This window comes from Chiloscyllium punctatum, chromosome 32, assembly GCF_047496795.1.
Source record: "Chiloscyllium punctatum isolate Juve2018m chromosome 32, sChiPun1.3, whole genome shotgun sequence".
Taxonomy (NCBI): domain Eukaryota; kingdom Metazoa; phylum Chordata; class Chondrichthyes; order Orectolobiformes; family Hemiscylliidae; genus Chiloscyllium; species Chiloscyllium punctatum.
Window position 1 is genome coordinate 71,723,727 of NC_092770.1, and position 13,466 is coordinate 71,737,192.

The 13,466-nt window shown below is 42.3% G+C and overlaps 1 protein-coding gene across 1 annotated transcript in view; it reads right to left on the minus strand.

Annotated features, from left to right (window-relative positions):
- Positions 1–13,466, minus strand: part of LOC140458265 (ADP-ribosylation factor-like protein 8B-A) — a 98,414-nt gene that overhangs the window by 47,917 nt on the left and 37,031 nt on the right. The window contains exons 3-4 of the mRNA XM_072552661.1: positions 2,122–2,195; positions 1,895–1,988 (exon numbers count right to left, since the gene is read on the minus strand). Coding sequence (XP_072408762.1) covers positions 1,895–1,988; positions 2,122–2,195 — 168 coding nt within the window. The remainder of the gene's footprint in view (positions 1–1,894; positions 1,989–2,121; positions 2,196–13,466) is intronic.

Genomic DNA, 13,466 nt, shown 5'->3' on the forward strand with positions numbered 1-13,466 from the left:
CAATCAAGCAGGCTGCTTTGTTCTGGATAGAGTCAAGCTTCCTAAGTGTTGTTGGAACTGCATTCATCCAGGCAAGTGGATCCATCACACTTCTGACATCTAACATGTAGATGATGGGCAAGTTTTGGCAAGTCAGGATGTGAGTTACTTGCTGCAGGATTGCTAGCCTCTACCTGCTTTCGTATCTACTATATTTATATGACAAGTCCAGTTTAATTTCTGGTCAATGGTAACCCCACATATGTTGATACCAGGGATTCAGCAATAGCAATTCAATGGTCAACAGATAGATTTGCTCTTATTGGATCTGATCATTGCCTGGCACTTATGTGACACAAATGTTACTTGATACTTCTCATCTTAAGGCTGGATATTGTCCAGTCCTTGCTGTGTTTGGACATGTACTGATTCAGTATCTGAGGAGTGGTGAATTATGCAATTATCTCAACTTCTGACATGATGATGAAGGAAAGACTGCAGACAAAACAACTGAAAATAGTTGTGCCAAGGACAAAGCACTGAGGAACTACTGCAGAGAAGATGTATAACTAGACTGATTGATTTCCAACAACCACAACCATCCTCCTTTGTGCTAGGTTTGACTCTAACCAGTTGAGAGCTTTCTCCCGATTCCTAGGATTCCAATTTTGCTGGGGCTCCTTGATGCCACATTCGGTCAAATGTGGTGTTGATGTCAAAGGCAGTCACTTTTATCTCACCACCATGTTTTTTTTATCCATGTTTGAACAAGGCTGTAATGAGGTCATGACCCTGAATGGCCCAAATGGAAGCCAAGCAGAATGCCAGTGAGCAGGTTATTGTGAAGTAAATGCTGGTTGATTACACAGTTGAGGATTCCTTGTATCGGTTTACTGATGATTGAGAGTTGACTGATGAGACAATAACTCGGGAGCTTAGATTTGCCCTGATTTCTTTAGATACCTGGACAATTTTCCACATTGTCAGGTAGATACCATATTTGTAGCTGTACTGGAACAGCTTTTTAAAGGGAATAGCAAGGACAAATCTTCAGTACTATCGCTGGAATATTACCAGGGGCCCACGGCCTTTACAGAGTCTAGTGCATCTCTCATTTCTTGATATCTCATGGAGTGAATTGAATTGGCTAAAGACTGGCACCTGTGATGATAGGGACCATAGAGAGAGGCCAAGGTGGAAAACCCACTCAGCATTTTACATTGAAGACTGTTGCAAATGCTTCAGCCTTATCTTTTACATTGATGTGTTGGGCAGCCCCATCATTGAAGATGAGTGTTTGTGGAGTGTCCTCCTCCATTGAGTTACTTAATTATCTGCCATCATTCATGCAATCCCATGGATCTGCAGCCCACGTCCTTCAAGATAGTAAAGGTCACAGGTTCGGAAGCTTCTATTATTTAGTCTTTGTATTTATATTGATTAGCATGAATCTCTTGAACAACTGGTGCAGTCCAGCTTGTATTCATTCTGGTTAATAAAATGTTTGCTGTATAACATAAACATTGTAGTTTTGTGCTCTATTTATGTGTAAGAGTCTGACTCCATTTTAAAAATGGCACAGGGGACACAACTGAAAGATGAAGCTCATTGTTTTGTGCCATATGTCAAAACTGGCATCCCGCAATTCTCAAGAGCACTTTCATGCAAAACACAGTTGCTCTCAAGCAAGACACCAATGGAGGTTGTATTGCTTGAATTATTTTTTTAAAAAAAAAGGAGTTGGAAGGATGCACAAAAAAAAATTTGCTTTAAAAAGGGCATTGACAGATAGAAAATACAAATTCCATAGTTAAATGCAATGGGTCTAGAAAACTTAAGAATAAGATCGTCCTATTTGAATATGTAGGCACTTTGCAAGACAACTTGAACACAAAGATTAAGAAGTTAGACTTACTGGAATTCCTTGCAACTGTGGTTTATCTAATAAGTTGTGAAGTTCATTCTTTGAAGCTTCAATCTTTTCAAAGTCTGCAGCGTCCACCATGTAGCTAAAAGTAAGACAAACAGTTGAACCATGAAAATAACTCAAAAAGGAATGGAGTGAGTTGGCAGGAGGAAGGAAAGTAAGACACGTGACATTCAAACTAGTGAAAAGATCACAACTTATCATTGAAAACTTACACAATAGCATTAACTCCTCTGCAGTAACGCTCCCACATGCTTCGGAATCTTGGCTGTCCACCAATATCCCAGATCTGTCAGGAAAACACACAGATTTGTGCAGTACTTCATTAACCAGAATAGAAATTGTATTTATAAATGGACAGTAAAGTTTACTGAGACTTAATCCAGTTTACTGTCTGAGAAAGGGACACACTAACACACAAGAAGTTCAGTCAAGATTAGAATACCTTGGTTGACAGTGTCATAACCTAAATATTTCAGGCAGCTGAGGCAGACAGTAAGGGTGGATTAAGTTAAAGGTGCTCCACAGGAGGCAGTAAACCCAGGGATAGTCAAGATATAAGTCAGGCTACAAAAGGGATTTGAAAAAGGTGGAAAAACAGAAAACATGTGAAAAGACAATTCAAAAGACAACCGTAATTAATCAAACAGATTTTGTTACTTTCATTACATGAAATGCCAACCTAAGGTGATTAATCTTGGAATGTTTCCCTTTTCTCTGTGCATCCTCTCTTTCTCTCAAAACACAAATCATTTCTACACCAATTTCTTTACCTTTTCCCTACACCTGTTTTCTTCTATTTATCCATTTCCTCACTATGAATTCCTCACTATGAGTTTCAGAATATTTGTTTTCCTAATAATGTTCTGTGCGTACCAAAAGTCTCCTAAACTCCTCTTTCATTAATTAAATATGTACCCACTCATTGTAAATGGTAACCAATGAGAATACATGTTTTACGACTTACCTCATCAATCATCCGGTCTTCTCTGTTCTAGTGGAGAAGACTACTTTTCTTGAATCTCATTGCTAAAGCCGCTCAGTCCCCAATATTATATTCACAAAGATAATAGAATCAAATCAGAGAAATGTCTAGCATTGAAAGAGGCCAATCAGCCCAAAATGTTCATATATGAAGTTGTAAGTTTGCTTGCTGAGTTAGTAATTTGTTCTCAGACGTTTCAACACCATGCTAGATGACATCATCGGTGAGTCTCTGGTGAAGCGTTGGTGTTCTGTCCCACTTGCTATTTATTTGTCTTGGTTTGTTGCAGTGGGTGATATCACTTCCAGTGCTGTTTCTAACAGGTTGGCAAATGGGGTCCAAATCGACTTGTTTGTTAAATGAAATTCTGGTTTGAATGCCAGACCTCAAGGAATTCCTGTGCATGTCTTTCTTTAGCCTGTCCCAGGATGGATGTATTGTCACAGTTGAACTGGTGTCTTAGTCTGTGCGAATGGATATCAATGATGTTTAGTCATGTCTTTTGGTGGCTAGTTGGTGCTTATGTATCCTGGTGGCTAGTTTTCTGCCTATTTGTCCAATATAATGTTTATTTCAGTCCTTGCGGGGGATTTTGTATATGATGTTCATTCTGCTGGTTGTTGATATGGGGTCCTTTAAAATTCATCAGGAGCTGTTTCAGTGTGGTGGTAGGTTTGTGGGCTATCATGATACCTAGGGGCCAAAATAGTCTGGTTGTTATCTCAGAGACATCATTCATGTATGGCAGGGTGGCTAGAGTCTTTGGGCGTGTGGTGTCTTCTTGTTTGGATCTGTTGTATAGGAATGGCAGACTGTGCTTATCAGGTAACCATTGTTGTACAGGAGTTTTTCCTTGGCTTCTCATAGTTCCTGGGTGCTGCAGTGTGTTGTGGCTCATTTAAAATGTCCTGATGCAACTCAAATTGTGATGTTGGGATGATTGCTCCTGTAGTTGAGTATCTGATCAGTGAAAATGTGGCTTTCCTGTAGACACTGGTCTGCAGCTCTCCATTGGCTTTTCGTTCTACTGTGACATCCAGGAAGGAGAGTCTGTTATTGTTCTTTCTCTTTGGTGAATTTTATACCGGCCAGGATGTTGTTTGTGTTTGTGGTTTTCTTTGTTGAGTTTCATGACGACAAGGATACCGTGCACATAGTGGACCCAAAGCTTGGGCTGGATCATGGGAAGGGCTGTTCATTCTAACCTCTGCATAACTGCTTCTGCTAAAAGTCCTGATATTGGTCATTCCATTAGTGTCTTATTGATTTGTTTGTAGATCTTGTCGTTGAAGGTGAAGTGGGTTGAGAGGTACACGTCTACTAGTTTAAGGATGCTGTCCTTGCTGATGGAGTTGCGCTGTCAGGTGTTGGTGTCCTTGTTTTGTCAAAAGGTGAGGCCAGTATTTCTTTGGTGAGGGTGATATTTATTGACGTGAATAAGGCCACCATGTCAAAGGAGACCATGAACTCATCATCCTCTACCTTTAATGATGTTAGGGAATTCCCAGGTGCAGTGGATGAAGTGGGTTGAGTTTTCTACTGTGTTTCAGTTTGCTTGCTGTTCCTTTCCTCGTCTGTATGTCAGTGTACCAGGAAGGGAGACTATTGGTCTGAGGGGGGCCCCTTGTTTATGTACCTTTGGCAATCCAGAGAAACCGGGTGTGTTAGATCCTTCAGGTTTCATTCTTTGGAGGTCTGTATTGTTAGTTTCACCTGTCTTATGAAGTTTCATCAGGGATGCTGTAATACGGTTTTCCAGCTGTGGAGTCGGGTCCATTGCTAGCTGCTGGTAGGTGTCGGTATTTTTGAGTAGCGTGTTTGGTTTTTCAATGTATTGTATTCGGTTCAGGATGATGGTCATTCGCCCTTTGTCTGCTGGCAGGATTACAATATTTGTCTTTTCTGAGTCCTTCTGAGGCTTTTCTTTCCAGTATGTTGAGGGTGATCCCGTCTTTCTTTCTGCTTAGTGCTGGTACTTTCTGTCTGAAGGCCTGCTGGGTTTCTTCTGAAATTCCATTGCCTTTCAGGGTTGATTCCAGTGCTGCTAGGAAGTCCTTTTAGTCCGTGTCCCTGTGGTTGAAGTTCATCTCTCGTACGAGGACTGCTTTTTCTGTGTCGGAGTGTGGTCGGTCAGACAGGTTCTTTATCCAAGTCTCTGAATTGTCGGTATTATTTCTGTGTGACAGTTTGGCCAGCTTTTCTTGTAGGACTAGTCTTTTCATTGTCTTGGTCTGCCGTTGTTTTGTGTTGATGGCTTGTTTGAGCATACTTGTCCATTTATGGTCAGTCATGTTAGTGTACAGAGTTTTTTGGTGTGAAATTTCTCGTTCATATTTGTGGAATCAGTTATTGGCATCATCATTTCTGGCAGCGTCCTGTGGCCACTCTGTTCGGTTTTCTGGCTTGTGGGGTGACGAGAGGTAGTTTGTATTTGACACATCATGGTAATACTAGTTTCCTGAGGCATTCCTGTAGGAAACACAGTTGTTGGTGGGTGGTGCTCAGTCGGATGGCATTGGTTTCCCACCTTCGGGCTAATTTGAATGTATTGCACCCGTAGGTGTTTGAGATTTTGGAGAAGATTTGTAGCTTAGGTTGTGGATCAGGTTGTAAGTTTGCTCGCTGAGCTGGTAGGTTTGTTCTCAGATGGTTCGTCACCATGCTGCATAACATTACCAGTGAGCCTCCGGCGTTCAAACCGGAACTCCACTAACAAACAGATTTGGACCCCGGTTACCAACCTCTCAGAAACAGCACCCCAAAGTGATACCAACCCACTGCAACAAACTGAGACAGATAAATAGCAAGTGGGACAGAACACCAACGCTTCACCGTAGGCTCACCGATGGAGGTTATCTAGTATGGTGAAGAAACGTTGGAGATCAAACCTACCAGCTCAGTGAGCAAGTTTACAACCTGATCCACAACCCGAGCTACAAATATTCTTCAAAAAAAAAGGTTCATATCAGTTTATGAATAGCTATCCAATCTAATCTCACTTTCCACCACTATGCCACTTCAGTGCATAGCCATTTACATCCTAAATACAAAAAGGGTTTTTACCTACCATTTTTTCCAGAGATAGTGTCAGATCCCAACCAGTTGGGTGAAAAGCTTTCCTCTTAAAATCCTCTTATCTTCCTACCTACTACATCTATGTCCCCAATTACAATCTTCAGTCAAGAGGGGTGGAGCCACTCTACCAACTTTAGCTGGACCCCTCCAAATTATGTACACATCAATCAGGTCTTGCCTCAACTTCCTTGGTTTCAAGGGAAAACAAAAACCCTATCCCATCCAATTTTGTAACTGCAGTTCTTCAATATCCTTAGAAATAGGTCTTTTTTTTTCCTAGGGCAGTGGCCAGAACTGTGCACAGAACTCCAACTGTGGCCTAATTAATACATTATGCAATTTTGATGTAATCTCCCAGCTCCTATACTCTGTGCTTCAGCTAATGAAGTTAAGTACCCTGAACATCTTCTGTGACACCTTATCTGCCTACCAAGCTACCTTCAGGGATCTACGAACATAGACTCCAAATCCTTCTGCTGTTCTACGTAATTGTCATATTCTTCCATTTTTCTGCATATTCTCTTGCCTATTTGCCTTCCCCAAATGAGTTACCCCTCAAGCTCCAAGATGGCAACGCAGCAGGATTCTTGAGCCGGAGCTCCTCTGCTCTGTCCAATTTTTCTTTTGGCCTCTCTTCTTTTGCATTTCTTTTCTTTTTACTTCCCATCCTTGGGCAGCATCAACAATGTCCAAAGTGGAAGCCAATGCAGACTCCCAGCCTCAGACTCCCAACCTGGAGGTGAAGCCCAACGCGGTCTGGAGTTGGAAGGAGTGTTATTCTGAACTCTTATTTACTTTCATTTAATTTATTGCTGGACTTAATTTTTCTATTTTCTTTCCCCTGAGAATTTGTTCTTAAGAATCTGTAGTTACATACCTTGGTCTCTAAGATGGCACCATAAGGGTGACTTGTAAACTTTTCACTGTACTCATGTGAGCACATGCAACAATAAAGCTAATTCTAATCCTCTTTTCTCTAGACTGAACTATATTAGCCACTGTTTCATCAACTTTACTAGTCTGGTGACAATCTCCTATAGTGTTCAGCTTTCTCTTTCCTAATTAAGCTGAGGGCTTAATTTTCTATTAGCTGAAAACCTTCACACTTAGCTACATTCCAGTCCACATCATTGATAGGTGCCTGAAATAACTGCACAGGAGCCAGTATCCAGTCACCAAGTCATCCTTTATTTACTTGTGCACAGTACACTGGCTGTGGTCAGACAGCTTGGAGTCATTCGCCTATTGTGAGGAGACTCTAATTTCCCAATTATACCTTTTTTCTGACGATATTGTTACCTCCCAGTTAGTTATTTTTTTTCCCACGCAGATCACTGTCCTTTTAAAAGATACCACAATGACAGAAATCCAGAAAAAAAAGTCCATTTCAGCCCCTCAGCGCAAAGTTTACAGCAGGCAAAACACCCATAATATATGATCGCAAACACTTTTACACATCACCTGCACCCAGGCACAAAAGAATACAGTTTACAAAACACAACAGAGCCAAAAACAACATTTAACAATGAAAACCACTGAGTACATAACTCAACTCTTCCCAACATCCTCCTGTCCCCAGGCACCCTATATACCTCCTGACACCAGTCCACACCACATACTGATCAGAGATTGTCCTGCAGGAAGGCTAGCCAAGGACAGTCAGTGGCCTTCCAGTCTCTGGGCACCCTGCAAACTGACTGACCCTCCCAGGCCTGCTTTCCTCCAGGCTGGTCCTCGACCACCCAGCTCCCAGTCACCCTGCGCACTGACCAGACTACCTCGGGGCCGCTGTCCTACGAGCCGGTTGTCAGCCTTCCGGTCTCCAGCCGCACTGCGTATTGGTCTCCTGGTTATATTTTTTTCTTTTTTTTTTCTTTAACCCCCACACTACCGCCTAAGTGCGGTAGTGCTTATTTTTTCCCCAGCACCCATGGTGTGTGTGTGCAGGTGTGAGACACAGTTAGAGACACAAAGTGCACCAATCTTTATTCAATTTCCACCACCAGGAAGATATGAAAAACACCCGGGTGGCCAGTGACAAGCACTGCCCTTCAAAGCACAGGGCAATGCTGTGTGAACAAAAACAGTGAAGGGAAGGGTAGGGACTAAATCAAAATAGAATTGGAGTCTCCTGGTTATATTTTTCTTTTTTTTTTTTTTTTTTTCTCTTTTTTTTTCTTTCTTATTTAACCCCCACACTACCACCTAACTGCGGTAGTGCTTATTTAGAATCTTCTGTTTTTTCTTATTTAACCCCCACACTACCACCTAACTGCGGTAGTGCTTATTTAGAATCTTCTGTTTTTTTTTTGTTTTTTTTTCTACCCCCACACTACCGCCTAAGTGCGGTAGTGCTTATTTTTTTCCCCAGCACCCATGGTGTGTGTGTGCAGGTGTGAGACACAGTTAGAGACACAAAGTGCACCAATCTTTATTCAATTTCCACCACCAGGAAGATATGAAAAACACCCGGGTGGCCAGTGACAAGCACTGCCCTTCAAAGCACAGGGCAATGCTGTGTGAACAAAAACAGTGAAGGGAAGGGTAGGGACTAAATCAAAATAGAATTGGAGTCTCCTGGTTATATTAGTCAGCTCGGGCTTTCCTGATTGACTGACTACGAAGTCATTGATTGGGGTTGTTAACCTGGACCAATGAGGTCAACCTGGTTCCAATCACTACAACCCTCCCCCTCCCAAGTCCAGGGATGTCAGCCTGGTCTTTCTTTTATAGACTTTCCTGCGACGTTTTTGCCAAAAGGTCTGGTTTCCTCTGATTTGGACTCTGACACCGGCAGCATGTACTGGACCATAGCCCACCTCTTGTGTCTAGAGCATCTTGGGAGAGTTTCCTCCTTTTCTTCTGGCAGCGAGGGTATCGAGGCTGTGTCCATCTCGGACACGGAGGTTTGCTGAACCGTAGATGGAGGGGGAGAACCTACAGGCTTCCAACCGGCCTTCTTAAAAATTGTTGTGATGAACCAGGCCAGACCCCCTCAAAAACAGTCCAAGAAAGTGGCTCAGACCTGAACTTTGTTGCTTTCAGCAGGTGTAACACGAATATTCCAGGAGAGATACAGTTGGTCAAACCACTTCGTTTCATTCGATAATCTTGTAAATAAATTCTGTTTTGTTCAAAACTAACAAAAGAGAACAGAATACCAGACAATTTAACCTCTCCAAAAGCGCTCTCTCTATTATCAAACTAGCCCCAAAACACTTTGACTTAGGCTTTTCGGAGGCAAAAAGTCAGGACTGCAGATGCTGGAAACCAGAGTTTAGATCAGAGTGATGCCGGAAACGTCAATTTTCCTGCTCCTCGGATGCTGCCCCACCTGCTGTGCTTTTCCAACACCACTCTGATCTAAGCTTAGACTTTTCGGAGTCTATGGCTTTTACGACCTCTCAAAAGAAAACAAGGAGAATAGAACCTTGTAAAGGAACAGTGTCATCACTGTTCTGAGGGGCCAGGTATGTTTTGCCCCTGTCCCGTATGCGAAGTAACAGCTTTCAGGCGATCCACACGTTTGTTCAGGACTGCAACAATTGACCTGAACTTTTGATTTGGAGATGCCGGTGTTGGACTGGGGTGTACAAAGTTAAAAATCACACAACACCAGGTTATAGTCCAACAGGTTTAATTTGAAGCAAACTCGCTTTCGGAGCGACACTCCATCAGGTGATTGTGAAGGGCTCGATCGTAACACAGAATTTATAGCAAAAATTTACAGTGTGATGTAACTGAAATTATACATTGAAAAATTGATTGTCTGTTAAGCCTTTCATCTGTTAGAATACAGTGATAGTTTCACTTCTTTCATGTGTAAATCACAAAACTTTTTTTTTAAAAATTGCATTCTCGGGTTAGCTGTTAACAATGGTGATAGCGAGACAATATGTTGCAGGTGTTAGCCCCCTGTGTTCTCTGTCTATGACCTGATGTTTAGATTGAATCACCTGATGAAGGAGCGTCGCTCCGAAAGAGAGTGTGCTTCCATTTAAACCTGTTGGACTATAACCTGGTGGTGTTATGCAATTTTTGACCTGAACTTTGTAAGTCATGTGGGGTCCTGACCTTGTCCCCATATAAGGCAATTTCCGTGGTTCTGTGGTTTCATCTCCGGAATTAAATTGTCTCTCTTGCTTAGAGGAGAGATGTTGCCAGTATTAGTGTTCCTGCTGCCATTTCACGCTCTTCCTCCGTTTGGGAACGTTAGCTTTAACCTGGTGTACAGTATTCTCCCCATCAGCAAATTGGCTGGAGCTATCCCGGTTGTTGCATGTGGGGTGACCCTATAATTGAACAGGAAGTGGGACAGTTTGGTATCAATTGACACGATCGGCTGCTTCAAGCCTGCCTTCAACATTCGGACCACTCTTTCTGCTAGACCACTGGACAATGGACAGTGCGGAGCTGCCTTTCAGTGCCAAGTTCCAGAGGACTTTAGGAATTATTCAAATTCCCTGCTGGTAAATAAATGTCCAACATTTCCTGGCCTCCGTGCATTGCAAATGATGCTCTCAGTTTCTCAATCATCATCCCGGAGTTTGCCAAACAAGCCATATGCACATCCAACCACTTTAAATGGGCATCCACAATGACCAGGAACATTGGATTTGGTTGCATGTCAACTATGAATGAGCCCATGAAAAGGACAGAGTTTTCCTGGCCATTCCCATGAATGGGGGGGGGGGGGGGGGGGGGGAAGAGAAGGCAGTAGGAATGCCAATGCTGGCCATATACCACCTCTGAGCGAGCGAGTGAGTGAGAGATAAGACTTCCCAGAGTATGCACTCTCCTGAGAACTGGCCTACAAAGTTTTCTTACTTAGGTCAGGCCTCTTAGCATTCCTTTGCTGCCTTGAATCCACATACCAACAACGACTACAATGGCTTCTTGGCCCAGATCCTAAAGAACATTTTAGTCACTTGGCCAAAACTTGACTTTGTTGTGGGGTTCTGCTATGGGCTGGCCCAGAGTTCTTCTGCTTAGGGCATTCCCTGTGTGAGGCTCTGCAACTGCCTACACTCACATGGTGATCCCCCAGCTCAGGTGAGGGAGTCCACTTCCATTGGAATGCTCCTGTAGTCCCAAAGCTCCACTTGCCACATTTTCTATTGACAATGCCAACCGCAGTGCCTGTTTGAAGTTGAGTCAGGCTTCAATTAATCCAAGATACTAAATGGTCACTCACCAACTCATTCAGCGTTAATCCAAAAATCCAACTCTCGTCACCCCTGAAATAACTGAATAGAGGCCGGTATCCCATCACCAAGTCACCCCTTATTTATTTGTACACTATACTGGCTGTGGGGCCAGCCAGCTCAGAGTCAGAGTCAGAGTCAGTCACCTCAACTGAGGAGATTCTCATCTCCTGCTTATATTGGTCAGCCAGGGCTTTCCTGATTTTTTTTAAAACAATACAGTTTACAAAACAATCAACCAACATTAACAGCTATACACAGAGAAACAGCGATTTACAAAAGGGAGAGGAGTGAAAAAGTCAGGCCCCAAACCCCACCGTTCAACCAGTTTTCAGGGAAATGAGAACAAACCTCAAATCCCACTTGCAGTCACCACAAAACAGGAACAGTAACAAAAACATACAATACAGTCCAATTGGATAAAGAAAACAGAGCATGGAATACAGACCCCCATCCCCCAGCAAGCCATCTGTCCCTCCCACCTTCTGGCCACTCTAAGGCAGCCCGCCCCTAGCCCCTTCCAGCTGTCGTTCTACACCATGCCCCTTCTAGCTGCTTTCCTGATTGGGGTTGTTAACAACCCCAATCAATGACGTCAGTCAGTCAGTCAATGAGGTGAACCTGGTTCCAAATCACTACAATACCACACAAAAAAACAAGGGTGTTAGCATCGAATCCTGTGGTGACCCAGTGGAAACAGCCTTCTCGTCATGAAACACACCTATTGGTCATTACTCTTGTATTCCAGCTTCTGAGGAGAAGCTGAGGGCTGCAGATTAGAGTCGAGAGTGTGGTGCTAGAAAAGCACAGCCAGTCAGGAGAATCAATGTTGAGCATAAACTCTTCATCAGGAAGAACTATTCTAGCTTCTGATCCAAGTTTGGACCCAAATCATCACCTGGTCTGTCGTCTTTTACTTTCATGACCAGTTCACTAATGGCGAGATCTAATCGCAAACCTTATCAAAATGTAAATGGACTACATCAAATGCATTAACCTAGTTTAATGTTTCTTGCTCCTCCTTCTTTTAATAAATTCATAGGGATCATCTATCATTAATCAGTGTCTCTCTAAATTAAATTTATATCCTGTCCCTCAAAGTTGTTACAATAATTCTTCACCACAGAGGAAAGGGTGACTAGTCAGTAATCAGTCTATTCCTTTCACTGCACTAAACAATGATAGCATGTTAGCTGACCTGCAGTCCACTGGCACCACATCTCTAGCCAGAGAAGATTAGAACATGATGTCTGAATCTACTTCTCCTGCTTCCTTTAGGAGGCTAGGATACAGTTCAGCCTGGGCTAAGGATTTACACATTAACATAGATATTAAGCTTCACAATACTTCCTCTCACCCTATGTTAAAATCTACCAGCTATTTTACACTCAATATTTGCAGCGCCAGAATCATTCCTCTCCTTTGAGAGCGAGCACAATGCATTTGTTAAGAATCATACCTAGGTACTCTCTCCATACACACAGCTAATTCATATAATTCTTAATAGGCTGTACTCTTTCTTTAGTTGGTCTCTTGCTCTTTAAGTATCTATACGAACAAAAATTTTCTTTGATTTTAATTACCAAAATACGTTCATGTGCTCTCTTTGCTTTCCGAATTTCCTCTTATCCTGATACTTTGTATACTTCTCCCAGTTTACTGCAGGATTTCAATCTCTGGTATGTACCACAAGGTTCCCTTTTATCTTTATCCTCTCCTTTAAACCTTTCAGCAAGCTCTGGATTGGTTAGTTCCACACTTTTTTTTTTAATAAAAAGGATACATACACGCTCTAATCGTTCAGGGTATTTCATTGAAAGCCACCTACTGACTTGACATTGATTTACCTTCAAGTAGCTGTAAATCACACCTCGGTTTAATTAAATTCTTCCAAGTTGAGAACTTTTATTCATGGTCTACATTTGTCCTTTTCCAAAAGGAGCTTAAATCTATCTTGAATATGATAACTTCTACCAAAGTGCTCCACCACTGACACTCCTTCCACCTGCCCAGCTTAATTTTCTCTTTTTAAATCCAGGGCCCACTCCCTTATTTTGCCTTTTGTTCCTTAACCATTGCTTTGACTTTCTTCATGAAATAGATATTCAAAATGGGACCCAGTCTAACGCAAAGATGGGTTTAATCAGATTGAGTTGAACTGTGCTAATATACTCCTATTCATTAGTCATTATATTGTAGTAATATTAATTTTTAAACTATATTTTCTAAGTAGAAGGGTACATATCTTAAATTTTAATACTTGGACCAAAGGGTCTGTTTCCACGCTGTACTTCTC